The 15,855-nt window shown below is 37.3% G+C and overlaps 1 protein-coding gene across 5 annotated transcripts in view; it reads right to left on the reverse strand.

The window, feature by feature from the left end:
* Positions 1–424: 424 nt before the first annotated feature.
* HAO1 (hydroxyacid oxidase 1) overlaps positions 425–15,855 on the reverse strand; it is a 74,326-nt gene continuing 58,895 nt past the window's right edge. For 2 of the 5 annotated variants that reach the window (XM_068986908.1, XM_068986912.1), the window contains 2 exons: positions 14,474–14,508; positions 10,265–10,560 (listed from right to left, as the gene is read on the reverse strand). In XM_068986908.1, the coding sequence (XP_068843009.1) occupies positions 10,447–10,560; positions 14,474–14,508 (149 nt within the window). In that variant the 3' untranslated portion in view covers positions 10,265–10,446. Of the gene's footprint in view, positions 2,102–9,667; positions 9,776–10,264; positions 10,561–12,573; positions 14,509–15,855 lie in introns of those variants that run through there. The other 3 variants (XM_068986910.1, XM_068986909.1, XM_068986911.1) reach the window with 3 other exon arrangements.

Below are 15,855 nucleotides of genomic sequence, written 5' to 3' on the forward strand. Positions count from 1 at the left end.
AGAGGAGCCTGGTCAGCTACAATCCATGGGGTCACAAAGAGTTGGACACGACTGAGCAACTAACACTATATTAATTGCGTACATACATGAAGCATTTATGGAAAATACCTGATTAACAAAGGTAAATAGATTTCTTTAATATAAGACTTGAGATATGTCTAATCAAGCCACAAGATAATTTTAAATTACCATGATTAATTTATGCACTTCAAAAATAAAGCAATCAAGAAGTTAAATTTGCAAGAATGAACACACTAGCCTTGGAATAACATGTTAAACTTCCATCAAACATTCTGTGGTCTGAAACTGACAGGATGTTTCTGGATTACTGGTGCATGGTCAAGCAAAGAAAGACTACTCACAGTGGGATTAAAGGCATTTATTTCCCTAACGAGTTTCAAATTTTCCAGTTGCCAAGTGATGCCATACCCTTTAGGTGTTACAGGATTAAGGTCAAAGAACTCATATCATTCCTAAGTCTTTTTTTTAGTGAAAATATCACCAGAAAAAATTTAGTTAATTTGTAAGAAGACTGACAAAGTTAGCAGACATCCAAATACACCCAAAAACATAGAGTACCAAATGAAAGTTGAATATCAGCTAAACAACAAAATTGTTTGAGCATAAGTATATCTCAAATGTTGTATGGGATATACTTATACTAAAAAAATTTTTTGTTGTTGTTTCTACAGAGGACACCTCATGTTTGATAAACAACCAAATTTCCTTACTCTGGAAATAGCAGTGCCTTTCCTGGCCCTTAGGATTCACAGTAGTCCCATATTCATATTATACCTTTTCTCCCTTACCACGTTTAATGGATCAAGGGGTTTATAAGTTAGCATTCTAGTCTCTAGTAATCTCAGACTGAAGCTGGAATATAATTCTTGGTGGCAGAACCAGGTGATGGGAATCCAGGGAGGCTTGTAGCCAAGTGACCTACCGAGTTGAAGTTGCCCATCTGCAGTGAGAAAGCAATAAAGCCAACATTCTAGGAGAACCAAAGGGGGGAAAAAAGCAAAACACATCCTTGGTACTTTTAAATCCCTGGCGCCAAGTTTCATAAGCCCCAACTGCATTTATGTTCTTCCTGAGGTTTGGCAGTTCAACACTTCCTATGATTTAATGAGACACTAAAAACCTCTCCAACTGCTTGAGCTAATTCAACTTGTGTTTGTTCTTTCCAATAAAACATCATGAGTTATAAAATTTCAATGAAGCATTGTTTAGGGTGCTTAAGCAAAAATTAATTATCTCAGAAAGACTAAAGAAATATTAATTGCTCACCATTTTTAGGGACAAACTTGCATAATGGAGATGTGCCATACACACATTACCCAACTGTGTCACCAAGACCCATTACGCAGGGAGTAGACCGTAGGGCTTACCCATAGAATATATGTGAGCAGCATTTGGCCACATGATCCGACATATTCCAAGCAACTCTAAAATTCTATGACTTTGTAACATTTCAACAATTTCTCAGTCTCACTTGGTGGTTATATTTGCTACAAAAATATAATCAAAGAAACAATGCTGTATACAATAGCCAAGACATGGGAGCAACCTAAATGTCCATCATCAGATGAATGGATAAAGAAGATGTGATACATAACACCAAGGAATATTACTCAGCCATTCAGTTCAGGTCAGTTCAGTTCAGTCACTCAGTCGTATCCGACTCTTTGCGACCCCATGAATTGCAGCACACCAGGCCTCCCTGTCCATCACCAACTCCCAGAGTTCACCCAAACTCATGTCCTTCAAGTCAGTGATGCCATCCAGCCGTCTTATCCTCTGTCATCCCCTTCTCCTCCTGTCGCCAATCCCTCCTATCATCAGAGTCTTTTCCAATGAGTCAACTCTTTGCATGAGGTGGCCAAAGTATTGGAGTTTCAGCTTTAGCATCAGTTCTTCCAAAGAACACCCAGGACTGATCTCCTTTAGGATGGACTGGTTGGATCTCCTTGCAGTCCAAGGGACTCTCAAGAGTCTTCTCCAACACCATGGTTCGAAAGCATCAATTCTTCGGTGCTCAGCTTTCTTCACAGTCCAACTTTCACATCCATACATGACCACTGGAAAAACCATAGCTACTCAGCTGTTAAAAAGAATGAAATAACACCATTTCCAGCAATATGGAGGGACCTGGAGATTATCATACTAACCAAAGTAAGTGAGATGAAGACAAATGTCATATAATATCAAAATATGCAGAACTATAAAAAATGATACAAAATAACTTATTTACAAAACAGAAATACATTCGCAGACTTAAAGAAAAACTTACTGTAACAAGGGGAAAGGGTGGAAGCAAAGGATGGACTGGGAGTTTGGGACTGACATGTAAACGCTGCTATATTTAAAATAGATAACCAATAAAGACCTACTGTAAAGCATAGAGAACTCTGCTCAATATTCTATAATAACCTAAATGGGGAAAGAATTTAAAAACAAGATACATGTTTATGTATAACTGAATGACTTTGCTGTACGCCTGAAACTAGCACAACATTGGTAAGCCACTATCATGCATGCACGCAGGTATGCTCAGTAACGTCCAACTCTTTGTGACCTCATGGACTGCAGCTTGCCAGTTTCCCTTGTCCGTGAAATTTTCCAGGCAAGAATACTGGAGTGGGTTTTCATTTCCTGCTCCCGAGGATCTTCCCAACCCAAGGATGGAAATTGCATCTCTTGCATCTCCTGTGTTGGCAGGCAGATTCTTTACCACTGAGCCACCAGGAAGCACCTAATCAACTATACTCCAGTATAAAATAAAAATTTTTAAATGCCTATAATCAAGGCCTAATTTATAGTTTCTTTAATTGATTATATTAAAATAAACTTACTTCCCTGGTGGCTTAGACAGTTAAGCGTCTGTCTACAATGCAGGAGACCTGGGTTCGATCCCTGGGTCGGGAAGATCCCCTGGAGAAGGAAATGGCAATCCACTCCAGGACTATTGCCTGGAAAATCCCATGGACAGAGGAGCCTGGTAGGCTACAGTCCATGGGGTCACAGAGTCGGACACGACTGAGCAACTTCACTTCACTTAATTGATTATATTAAAATAAACTTTGTAACTCACAAAAAATAAACTTTTAAATGACAAAACCCACCCTCAAGAAAATTATACTTCTTAATATTTTAATAATACCCCCCTTTTCATTTCTGTTCTGCAAATCAAACAGTTTCAAAACAACAATTTTTGATCATAAAATGCTCATGTTCTTAGAATTTTATATCAAATACTGTGATTTTAAATTTTCTTAATGGAATGCTTTAAGTATTCACTGTATTTTGATGCCATACATAGAATGTTAGGGTTGATTCTTTAAAGTTTTCTATAATATCCCTTACAAATTGTTGTTGATTAATTTAACAAATATTTATTGAACCACTACAATTTTTCATGGAAGGTTCTAGTAATATAGCAACAAGCGAGACAAATTCTCTGCCTTCATGGATATGACAATCCAGCTTCTAGCTCTCATAATTTTTCCTTAGTGATATTTGTTTCACTCTTAGGACAACACAGCGTAAATTTATCCATATGTTTACTTAACAGCAAAAGTATGAAAGCAAAAATCATTATATGTCAACTTTAAGATGGTGGTACATTCTAGAAGCATGACTGGATTTCTAGGCATCTTCCCCGCTGGCTTAGAGGATAAAGTGTCTGCCTGCAATGTGGGAGACCTGGGTTCAGTCCCTGAGTGGGGAAGATCCCCTGGAGAAGGAAATGGCAACCCACTCCAGTATTCCTGCCTGGAAAATCCCATGGAAGAAGGAGCCTGGGAGGCTGCAGTCGGTGAGGTCGCGAAGAGTTGGACACGACTGAGTGACTTCACTTCACTTCACCATGTTGTGCACTCTCCTGTGAATATACTCAGTCTGGCCAGGGCTGGAAGCAATGCTCCATGAGTAGACAGAACACTGTCAAGGATGACTTTCTGTTGTTCTTGACACTACGTGTCTGTTAACATACTAAAGGACTAGTAGCTATTACAGTGATAGATAGATAGGTGATAATAGAACTCTGCACTTTCTGAGATATTCAAAGTACCAAAAAGCAGTGCAGGAAGCAGTGTGCCATAACAGAAAGATGTCTCAGTCCAGAGCCTGAAGATCTGGACGGCAGATTGTATTCTAATATTCATCTTGGCATGACCTCTATACACAGAGAAATATCTAATGGCCTTGAGGCATTCTTTGTGAAATTAGAAGCTATCTCCACAAAAATTCCACTCCCTTACTCCTTCACACTCTCCAGTGAAATGGGTAAAAAAAATTTAAGGACAAGTATAATGGTTTAACTGATATGTTATTAAATGACAGCTGGTGACAAACACAATTATTCATTACTGAGCTGGTTCAATAAGGTAGATATTATCATCTGATTATGAGCATTTTCCAAGAATTCTTGGATATTTCCAACAATGCTCTAACAAGGTATGATATTTTTCAGTTTCATTCTTATCCCTTAGTTTGATGGAAGCAAAACTATAAATGAATCTAGACTAGGAAATCATCTTGGCTCTTAACTGAACTGGAATATTTAAAGAGTACATCATGAGAAATGCTGGGCTGGAAGAAGCACAAGCTGGAATCAAGACTGCCAGGAGAAATATCAATAACCTCAGATATCCAGATGACATCACCCTTATGGTAGAAAGTGAAGAGGAACTAAAAAGCCTCTTAATGAAAGTAAAAGAGGAGAGTGAAAATGTTGGCTTAAAGCTCAACATTCAGAAAACGAAGATCATGGCATCTGGTCCCATCACTACATGGGAAATAGATGGGGAAAGAGTGGAAACAGTGTCAGACTTTATTTTTTGGGGCTCCAAAATCACTGCAGATGGTGACTGCAGCCATGAAATTAAAAGACGCTTACTCCTTGGAAGAAAAGTTATGACCAACTTAGATAGCATATTGAAAAGCAGAGACATTACTTTGCCAACAAATGTCTATCTAGTTAACGCTATGGTTTTTCCAGTGGTCATATATGGATGTGAAAGTTGGACTGTGAAGAAAGCTGAGCGCCGAAGAATTGATGCTTTTGAACTGTGATGTTGAAGACTCTTGAGAGCCCCTTGGACTGCAAGGAAGTCCAACCAGTCCATTCTAAAGGAGATCGGCCCTGGATGTTCTTTGGAAGGAATGATGCTAAAGCTGAAACTCCAGTACTTTGGCCACCTCATGCAAAGAGTTAACTCACTGGAAAAGACTCTGATGCTGGGAGGGATTGGGGGCAGGAGGAAAAGGGGACAACAGAGGATGAGATGGCTGGATAGCATTACAGACTCGATGGACGTGAGTTTGAGTGAACTCCAGGAGATAGTGATGGACAGGGAGGCCTGGCGTGCTGTGATTCATGGGGTCGCAAAGAGTCGGACTCGACTGAGTGACTGAACTGAACTGAACTGTACTGAATTTATGTTTTATTTCTGAATGAGTATCAAAAACTCCAAAAGATCAGCAGACCCTGAAATAAACTGAAATGAATACTAAAAGATAGATCCTTGCACAATGTGTTTTTGTTATTCTAGTGCTATCATCCTTATTTCCTGCTATTTAGCACAGTTAAAAAAAAATAGAGGAGCATGTGAACCTTCATCATTAGGAAGTTTAGGATAAGCAACAAAAATGGAAATTTTGCTAAATAGTATTAGAGTGAAAAATTTTAATTCATGTATGTTTTCAAATTAACTTTTAAAAAATATATGTTGCTACTTTTTACTTTCCTGAAGCCTTTGAAGAACTTTGGAAGTACAAGTATTAACAGATGATATTAAGTAGCAGGAGAAGTTCTCATTCTTGAACTCCTGGAAGGAGGCATCTCAGATGCAGAGGCAGTTTGGATATTAACTTCCCATGCCCTCTTAAGTACTCCTTTCCTAAGAAAGGGCCAACAACTGTGGGGAATGTCTTGCTTTCCAAAGACCTTTCTTTCTATATTTATTTGCTTGCCTTTGCATCATTTTCTCCATCATTTACCTGCCCAATAAAGGATGGACAAGAAATGGCAAAACAGTTGAAAGCCAATCCAATCATTCTGGAAAAATTGTTAACAGACCTGGAATAAGATTAGCCAAGAAACATTTGGCTAAAATAAGGTTTGGGGGGAAATCTGTAGATCTCATTTAGATTGTGTTTATGTGACAACAAAGCATCTAGTCAATTTAGTAGAAAGTGGGAAAATTGTTTATGCAGTTGTGTTGACAAAACCACCAGTCAGTCCAATGACTGCATTTTCAAATTTATGGATTCTAGCTTTTGTACATACTGTCCGACCCATGATTGTGAATATTTAATAGTTTCATAAATTAATTTTTGGTAGATTAACAGTTTATGTCTGAATCTTCAGGTATTTTTGTTGGTTTGTTGCATTGTTGTATCTTTTTTGGAGCTATATGATTGGTAGTACTGGAAACAGTGAATTTTAACTTTATTTAGTTAGGTTTATTGAAGAATTGTTTAAAAGAGTTTCTTCCTAACTACTTTTTTAGTGCACTTTTTAAAAGCACTACTTAAGATGAAATGTTCATGTCACAGTACAAATTTTATTAAATTACTGTTATTCATAAGTTCTCCCCCAAAGTTGCAGTGGTATTGCTCATTCATATTTCAACTTGATAGGATGGTTATAACAACTAAAATAGTCAAACCAAAAGTATATTCTTGACTAAGGCAAAACTATTGTCTTCTATTATTTAGAAACTTTAAAAATCCGAGACATTTGTTCATTAATATTAAAACCAGATAACATGGTATCAACAATAAAGGAAAATCTGAGCCAAAAGTGTGTGCTTAACTTGGGCAATGCTCCATGTTATATGGTAAAGAAATCTGCTCCTGGATCAAAGAGATACCAAAGTTCCTTAGAGAAAGTTTTTTGTTGGTGCCAGTTGGTGGTTGAGAATACAGGATTTTGTCTACTCAGAAGGACATATTTCACTCTAACATACTTTGCTCACTCTTCTCAGAGTTCCAGGATGCCAGCCATTACTCTACATCCAGTACATGCCTTATATTTTTATTATAATTGTTTACATAATAGCTTACACATATCACTTCCTAGTTTAAAAGGGGGTCACTATTCTTTAGTACATAGTATTGATAAGTAATATGACTATTCCATCTAAAGACTGAAAATTAATATTCAAGATTATTTTCTCAAGATGATGTGTTTATTCCGTGGCTAGTCTGAGTCACAAAATCAAGACTTTAGATAAAATTTCTGGAATCTTCCTAGTAAACCATAAATAAAAGATTAACAAGAATAATAAACAAAAACAATACTGTTTTAGACCAATATAGCATTTTTCTTCTAAATAATTGTAAACATTATTATATTTATTGTAAGAGCTGCTATAACATATAATTTTTTATATTAGAAAGCTATGTTGAAAAGACCTTAAGTTATTTGCCCAGGGTAACCATGTAGCAAAGCTTGTCTTGAGTCTATTAAATGAAGTTTCTTCTCTGCCTAAGATTGTTTTGCATATCTACATCTGGACTACCCAGGATTATACCAACTGGCCACATGTTACTACTTAAATTTAGAATAATTAGAATTAAAGTGAAGCATTCAATGCTAGGCACATTTCAAGTACCCAATAGCCATATGTAGATAACGGCTACTATATCAGACAGCACATATATACAATGCTTCCATCATCACAAAACATTTATGGGGCAATACTAGTCCAGATAATAAGAATCTTTCTTTTCTTTCTTTTTTTTTTTTTTTATGGCCACACTACACAGTGTGTGGGATCTTAGTTCCCTGACCAGAGATAGAACTCTTGCTCCCCAAAGTAGAAGGCTTGAGTCTTAACCACTGGACTGCCAGGGATATCCATGGATAATAAGAATCTTAAAGTGTTTGTTTTAACAAAATAAATGTCCCCAAATTTATAATAACCAATGATTTTACTATTGCTATAACATTGTTAGTAAGGCTAATGTAGAAAAATAGAGGGCAATATTAATAATATATTAATTCATTTGAGACATATGCTAGTTATGTTGGGCTTTTTTCATATTTAAACTAAAATTAAAATAATGTACTAAGCATAGTTCCATTTTTAAGCTGTGTCATGTGATATTTAGCATTGCCTCAGCTGAAGATATTGAAATTCAAAGATAAAGATATGATTTTTCAGGCATCAGGTTTTTGGTTTGGTTTTTTGGTGGGTGGTGCTAAGTTAACAGCAAAGCGAGGAAAGCAGACCAGTCTGGATTTCATCAGATGCCAGAGGGCAATGCAAAAAGTCCACCAGAGGCAAGTGTGACTCCAAAATATTATAACCATCTCAGCTACTGTTCAAATATAAAAGCATCAGGCCAATTGTTAAACATGCACAAACTCAAAGAATACTCTTTTTTTTTTTTTTACTTTACAATATTGTATTGGTTTTGCCACACATCAACATGAATCCGCCATGGGTGTACACATGTTCCCAATCCCAAACCCTGCTCCCACCTCCCCCCCAACACCATCCCTCCGGGTCATCCCAGTGCACCAGCCCCAAGCATCCTGCACCCTGCATCAAACCTAGACTGGCGATTTGATTCTTAAAATATGAGTTACCAATGAAATCCAGGGAATGAAGACGAGGTAAATCAAAATGAAGAACCAGGGAACAGAGAAGCTATGAAGATTATATAAGTACTAAACCCTTTTCAATGAAAACTAATATTAAACAATTTTGGAAGAGGTATAATTAAACAATTCAGAAGAGGTATAGTAGAAAAAAATTATAATACATTAATAATATTTAGAGAGAAGGGGAGAAAAATAGAAAAGAGAGTAGATGTAAGAGGCTAATTTCTTCATTTTTTATACTGATTAGTTAACTGATATCATATAAAATGTATATGCCAGAAATAACAATTCACTCAAGCTTCTTAAGTTTTAAATAATTTTCAAAATGTCATAAGCAGGTACTTACACGCTATATTTCTTTTTGGAAGAACTATTTACCTTAATTTTAAGAATTCCTGCAATTTCACTTTCCCTCCCACTAAATTCAAGTAAAACTAAATTGAATATTTTACTTAAATGTAACATTTACTGTGTAGTTCTATTCTAGCAAAGCCATTTTTATCTATGTATCCAGATGCTATTTATTATATGTATATAGCAGTGTCTGAAAGAGTATTCACCTAATATAAATAACAATTATATTTATGTGATAAAATATGTGGTTTTTATTTTACTTTGTTGAATTGCTTGAAATCCTTAACGATTTTTCACAAAAAGTCAAATTTTAAAGTAAGTAATATAAAAAAGAATTATTACAAATAAGACTTTGATGTTCAACTTATAATTCACAATACATTCTCACATATATCACCATGCTGTGCCTTCATTTCACAGCTGAGATTCTGAGCGTCCTAATGTTAAATAAAACTTTGGGGTGGGTTGGTTTTGACTTTCAACTAGTGAGGTTAGTAACAAAACTCTAATACATAATGTGAAGCATATTACTATAAACTACTCCATCAATAAGAAGATCCCCACATTGTTAGACTTAGGATTTTTACTATAATAAAAAATGAATCAACTTGAAAGGTAGATGATCTAACCAGAGAACACAAGTAGGAAACTGAGCCAGGATCTTTTTCCCAATGAGGCTGAACAAATGAACAAATAAATATAGTGCACACTTGAATTTTACCCATTGTATTGGCATCATTCAGGGTAACACAGTTCTTGGTTTTCAGAAGATCCTGGAAAATTTTCAGTTGAACCTATGGGCATTATCTGAAATGATATTCAGAAAAATAGCAATAGAAATAGAAACAAATAACTGGCTAAAAATAAACTCCCCCAAAAAATTCTTAGGGAAGAAACAAGATACTGAGTACTCAAGTAAGCATTGGATAAGCACAGGAAATTGCATCTTTTTAAATAGATAAGATTTCCCATCACATAAACATAAAATAATACCCTGTATCATTTGTGTTAACATTTGTATCACCTAAAATAAACTCTCATCCTGATGTTCTTCTATAATTGGCATGTGACAAAGCACACATTGAAGCAAATAAGAGTTCAGAAAGCATTCTTTATCTTTATGTTATAAGACGCCTTCAGATTTTCCTAAACAGACAAACTTTATTTTGTTGCTATGCAACAGATGTGCAATACAGTCCTTCGGACAATAAATAAATTATGAATTTTACAATGAAAGGTCTTTTCTCCCTGTTTGAGAACAAGCCACCACTTCCTTTCATGCTATACTAATCCACCGCAGCTCTCTAAAGCTGTTTCACAAATGCTAATGTTTTGGCAAGATAAACAAATGAATGAATAGCAAAGCAATGACACAGATGCAGCTTGCAGACAGCACGCTAAGAAGCATTAATACTACTTGATTCATTCTTACAGGTCTGGGATCCTGGACTCCCCAAGCGTGGTAGAGAGAAGGAAGTTTATTTCACACCCACGTTCTTCCAAATAGCAGAATATAAGCGACTTTGATGAAAAAAGATTCTGATGACTTCTGTTAGCAGGCACCCATCACTGCTACATGTATCAAGCCTGTTCTGTGTGAGGACATGAGAGTGATTTTAGCCGTGAGGGGAACATCTGTGAGGCCAAGATGTCACAGGTGTTGAGAACCCATGACTCATGCACCAGACTGGCCACACCATGTTTAACATGACCTGCTCCATGTTTAAACTGTTAAATATTTGCCAACTCTTAAAAATCTTCACATAATAATGTGGATGTCTAGCTTTCCTTGAAAAATAAGAAAATAACACTGAACTTGCATTTTCATTTAAACTGGTGGGAATCAGCTTCCAGCAGAAAAAAAAAAAACAAAAAAAAGAAAAAACAGTGAATCAATAATCTGGTACATTCATGCATTGGGTTACTATAGAGCAATAAACAGAAAGGATTACTGATATACACAACAACATGAATGGAATTCATTTACAAAACCAAAAACAGTAGTACATATTATTTGATCCCAGTTATATGAAGTTCAAGAACAGCTAGAACTAACCAAAGGTGATGGAAGTAGTGTAAGTTTACTTCTGGTAGACGGAGTGGTTTGGGGACAATGGAAAACTTCCAAATCTTGATCTGGGTGGTGGTAGTCACATGGGTATGTGCGTAACATGTATCCACCTATGACAAACTTGGACACTTAACACACATCACTACAAGTACTTTGTGTCTCCATATGAAATAAATTTTAACAAGAAGAATCAATTGGCTGAATAAAAGGTGGCATTTTCAGATGGGTTGTCATCCACCCATACCCAACAGTTGGGTCATTACATGATCTGCTTGGCAAATTGGACTTGATGCTTCTTGCTCTAGGCAACACCAGTGATGCCTTGAAGAGCAGTATCTGCCTCACCTAGGAGCGTGTTAGAAATACAGAACCTACCCCAGACCTCCTGAATCAGAATCTATAGACATGATCCCAGCAATCTGTTTTAACAAGCCCATCTGGCATGCTACAGTTCATGGGGTCACAAAGAATCAGACATGACTGAGTGACTAACACACACACACACACACACACACACACACACGCACGCACCAGGTGATTATAATACACTCTCCAGCTTGAGAAGCACTTCTCTAGGGTACCATATACATTAAACACACAAGAAAAGCAGATTGGCCTATATTAAATTATTCATTCCCTATTATCCCTTCTCTCAACATATTTTAAGAAATTCAGGAACAGAAAGATCAATTGTCTTCCTTAAAGAACTTCGTTCAAGCTCAAGTGAGAAAATCCCCAGAAGTGGATATGCAACAAACACCCCCTCTTCCTGTGTCAGACATCACACACCTTTGGTTTTAGCACTGTTAAAACAGGATTGGAGACACTCAAGACAATGTAAAAACAACTTTGTATCTTTCTGATTATGGAAACAACACCTATCATAAAACATTCAGTCCTATCACAACTCTGAAGAAAATAATGGGGATCTATGTTCAAGGAGGTAGCGTGGCTCTAGGGGTCATAAAGTATCTAGAAATTCACAAATTAAGACCATTCATCCCCATTCTTATAAGACTTACTTAAAGCACCATGTATGGATCTTCATTTGCTGAGATAGTTATCAAGTTTTTAGCAACCTGCTGTATCAAGCCTACTATGATGTAGGTTTCCCAGGTGGGTCAATAGCAAAGAGTCCACCTGCAATGCAGGAGATGCAAGTTCAATCCCTGGGTCAGGAAGATGGCAACCCACTCCAGTATTCTTGTCTGGAAATCCCAGGGACAGAGGAATTTTGTGGGCTACAGCCCGCATGGTCGCAAAGAGTCAGACACGACTTGGCAACTAAATAACAACAACAACAAACCATGATGAAGCCAAAGTGGACATTCTTTGCCAACAGCAAAGACACTTTCAAATCAGTTGGTGGGATCAAAGAGGTACTTATTATAGATCTATCAGTTTATCAACACTAACTGGAAACACAAAACAATTATGTGATGTGACAGTCAAAATTTTTATTGGTATCTGGAGAATAACTTAAGGCATAATTTTCATCACATTAAATGTCTCTTTTTTTACCTCCTATTACTTATTTATTTGGCTGTATCATGTGGCATGAGGGAATGTTAGTTCCCTGACTGGAGTTTAACCTGGGCCTCCTGCAGTGGAAGCACAGAGTTGTAACCACTGGGCAACCAAGCAAGTCCCAAATGATTCTTTTTTATCAGACTCAGATATAATTTCAAAAAGAAAGATCTATGTTTGTGTCCCTCAGAGTATTTATGAACACTCTAGCACTTAAAGGGAAAGAGAGGAGGAAGGAAGAAGAGAGAAAGACAGAATGACGGAGAGAGAGGGAGAAAGAAAGGGACAAAGAGAGATCTGAGAATAATAAAACATTATAATAAAACAACAAAATATAGCATCACCATCATATATTAAGGTAGTGATTCTCTCTCAATTGTTCCATTCAATACTTTACAGTAAATGAATAACCAGGGAGATGGTGAAAAGAAATTTCAGACTCTCTTTGGTTATCAACTTTACCTACAATCGTCAAAAATCTGGCTAGGGAATAAATGTGAAGCTCATATGACCAGGGCTTCATGGACAGGCAACCAGTGCAGTCACACAGGACTCCAGGCTCCAAAGGGGGGCCTCATGTTTGAGTTTAATGTTCTTACTGACTTAAAATTCTTAATAATCTTATCTTTGAGTTTGTGTAAAGGATCAGGGGATCATGGAACACGTGCTGCAGCCTGGGAGCCTAGAATGATACACTGTCCCTCCTCCAACCCATCCACCCACTGCTACCTCCCCAAGTCCCTTGAGTGAGTCCTTGGCTGCCGGCTCATCCAGCCCCAATGACAGCATCACCGTCAGCCCCCTTCACAGCCCTGGGCACAGAGGAGTCAGGATAGATCACAGGGCAGTGTTCAGGCACCCATGAGGATTCCCCTGCCCAAGGAAACATGGCATTAAATAGAAAGAAAAGATTTCACGACAGATTCGGAGAAAAATCTTGGAAGGAAGCCTTTTTCCTGCTTTTCTGAACAGGGGGCCCACATCTTCACTTGGCATGGCCTTCATAAATCATGAAGCTGGCCTTACATGTGACTGTGAGTGGGGAAGAAGCAAACTAATGAAGGAGAATGAGGTGTAAAAGAATGAACGAGTATGCACAGGAGGAACAGAGAGGTATCTGGGTTCTGAGATTAAAACAGTTGAATTCCATACTGTTACATATGGGCCAGATAGCTACTTTTCAGAAAATGCTTTATTTCTCTCTGATTAAGAAGTAGACTGAAAAAAAAAAAAGAAGCAGTCTATATCATAAAATACTCAGATATATTCAGATACTGAAGATGTAAATGGAAATCTACATTCAAAGAAGTCACATAGCCCAGAGTGTTAAAAAGTATCTAGAAAACCACTTTTATCCCAATTCTATCAAGTGCTATCTCCTTAGTGTTGTGAATCCAAACATCCTGTTTCTCCAGGCACATCCAGCCTTCTAAAGTTGCCCTTAGACTTTAAGAACACAGTTTTAGGGATATCCAAATATAGTGAAGGTTTATAAACAGGGAAATCATTATCTTTCGACCTCGGCACTAGCTACCCCCAATTTTACCCAGGAATATCTTTTGTTTGTAGCACGTGAGGCTGCCAGGGTATGACGTTGTCTAAAACCATTTTCAATGTTTTCTTTTTAACAGTTAATATATTTCCAGGATGCAAGTCCTTTTCTTTCTAAAAGGTTCCTAGGACACTCATTGAAAAGTCAAAAGCAATGAACTTAAAATAGCAAGGGATTGCTATTTTGCTGGAGAAGAATGACACCCTTTGTATCGAAGTGGGGAATTACAGGCTGTGGTCACTCTCTGCACAGTGTCTCTTTGTCAAGTAACACATGCCAAAAAAAAAAAAAAATACAGATGGGAAAATATTGTGCACTGTCAGATCTTGGAAACAGCCAAAGGATTTTTCCTCACCAATGTCTTGTCGATGACTTTCACATTCTGGCACCCTGAAAAAATAATGCATACATTTAATATGAAATGAATGCAATAATAATCAGGCAGGTAATCGTTTTCCCAAGGAATGTAAAACTTGACAAATGTAAGGTTTATGATTCAAGGTAAGCTTGCCAAATCTTATGTGGCATGAGACCATTTTTATTACCTAAACAGTCCTTAACACAAAATGACTGGCACATATTTTTATTAACACAAAGAGTATATTCTTTTCTGCCACATTTAATACAGAGTCAGTGGCTAAAAGTTCTCTTTTAGGATGTCTGTAGCAAATTAAAAGGCAGAGTGAGGATTCAAAGAATGGCATTCTTCTCACGGATGCTGTGTCTACCCAGCCTCAGCTCAGAAGTGCATAGACCACTGAGCTCTGGAATCTCTCTGTGGGGATGGTCTGGGTGACACAGATCACAGAAAAGGAAGCCCTTGCTACCTTCAAAAGTAGGGGAGGGGATGATTGACTCAAGATTATTCGTTGCATCTAGAGGTCCATTCTGAGTCAAATTCAAAACAGTCACTAAGAATAATGATTATTTATTTGTTCATTCATTCAGCAAATATTTATTCTTTACATGCTATGTTCTAATCCAGACCCTAGAGATACTGCAGTGAAGACAACAAAGATCCCTGCCTCGTGGTTCTTAACATTCCAGAGGAGAAACAGACAATGCACAATGTGTGTCATTTAAGAAAAATAATGTGAAAGATAATCTACAGAAGGTGTTAGGTGCCAAGGAAAATAATGAAATTAGAAGATGTTAGCTGCTATGGAAAAAAATGAAACAGTAACAGAGAAAAAAACTAGAAGTTGGGTGAACGGAAGACAAATTGTTATTTTAAATATGGTGATCAACATGGGATCCTATGAGACAGTAAGATGTAACAGTGTGACTTGAAGGACATGGGGGAGTTTGTCACATAGATTTTTGGGGAAAGAGCATCCAGCCAGCAGGAAGAGCAAGGCTAAAGCGTTTAGGCTGAAACATGTCTGTTGTCATCAGGGATCAGCAAGAAGGCAAATAAGGCCTGGGTGGACATACTTGTCACTCAAATATGGCCTGAGTAACAGTGGGAGGAGCTGAAGTCAGAGAGGTGACAGAGGTCAAACCACATAGAACCTCATAGACCATCATGAGGACTTTGGTATTTATTCTGAATAAATTGGGAGCAATTGAAATGTGCTGATAGAAGAGTGAAATGATCTAAGTTAATGTCTAAAAGGATAGTTCTGATGCTGTGATCAGAATAGACTGGAACAGAGAAGGAAGACAGGATAGACAGGCTGCCTCAAAATACCCAAGGAAAGAGACAACGACAGGAAGGATACACCAGGAAACCATTAC

Source organism: Capricornis sumatraensis, chromosome 15 (assembly GCF_032405125.1).
Source record: "Capricornis sumatraensis isolate serow.1 chromosome 15, serow.2, whole genome shotgun sequence".
NCBI classification, from domain to species: domain Eukaryota; kingdom Metazoa; phylum Chordata; class Mammalia; order Artiodactyla; family Bovidae; genus Capricornis; species Capricornis sumatraensis.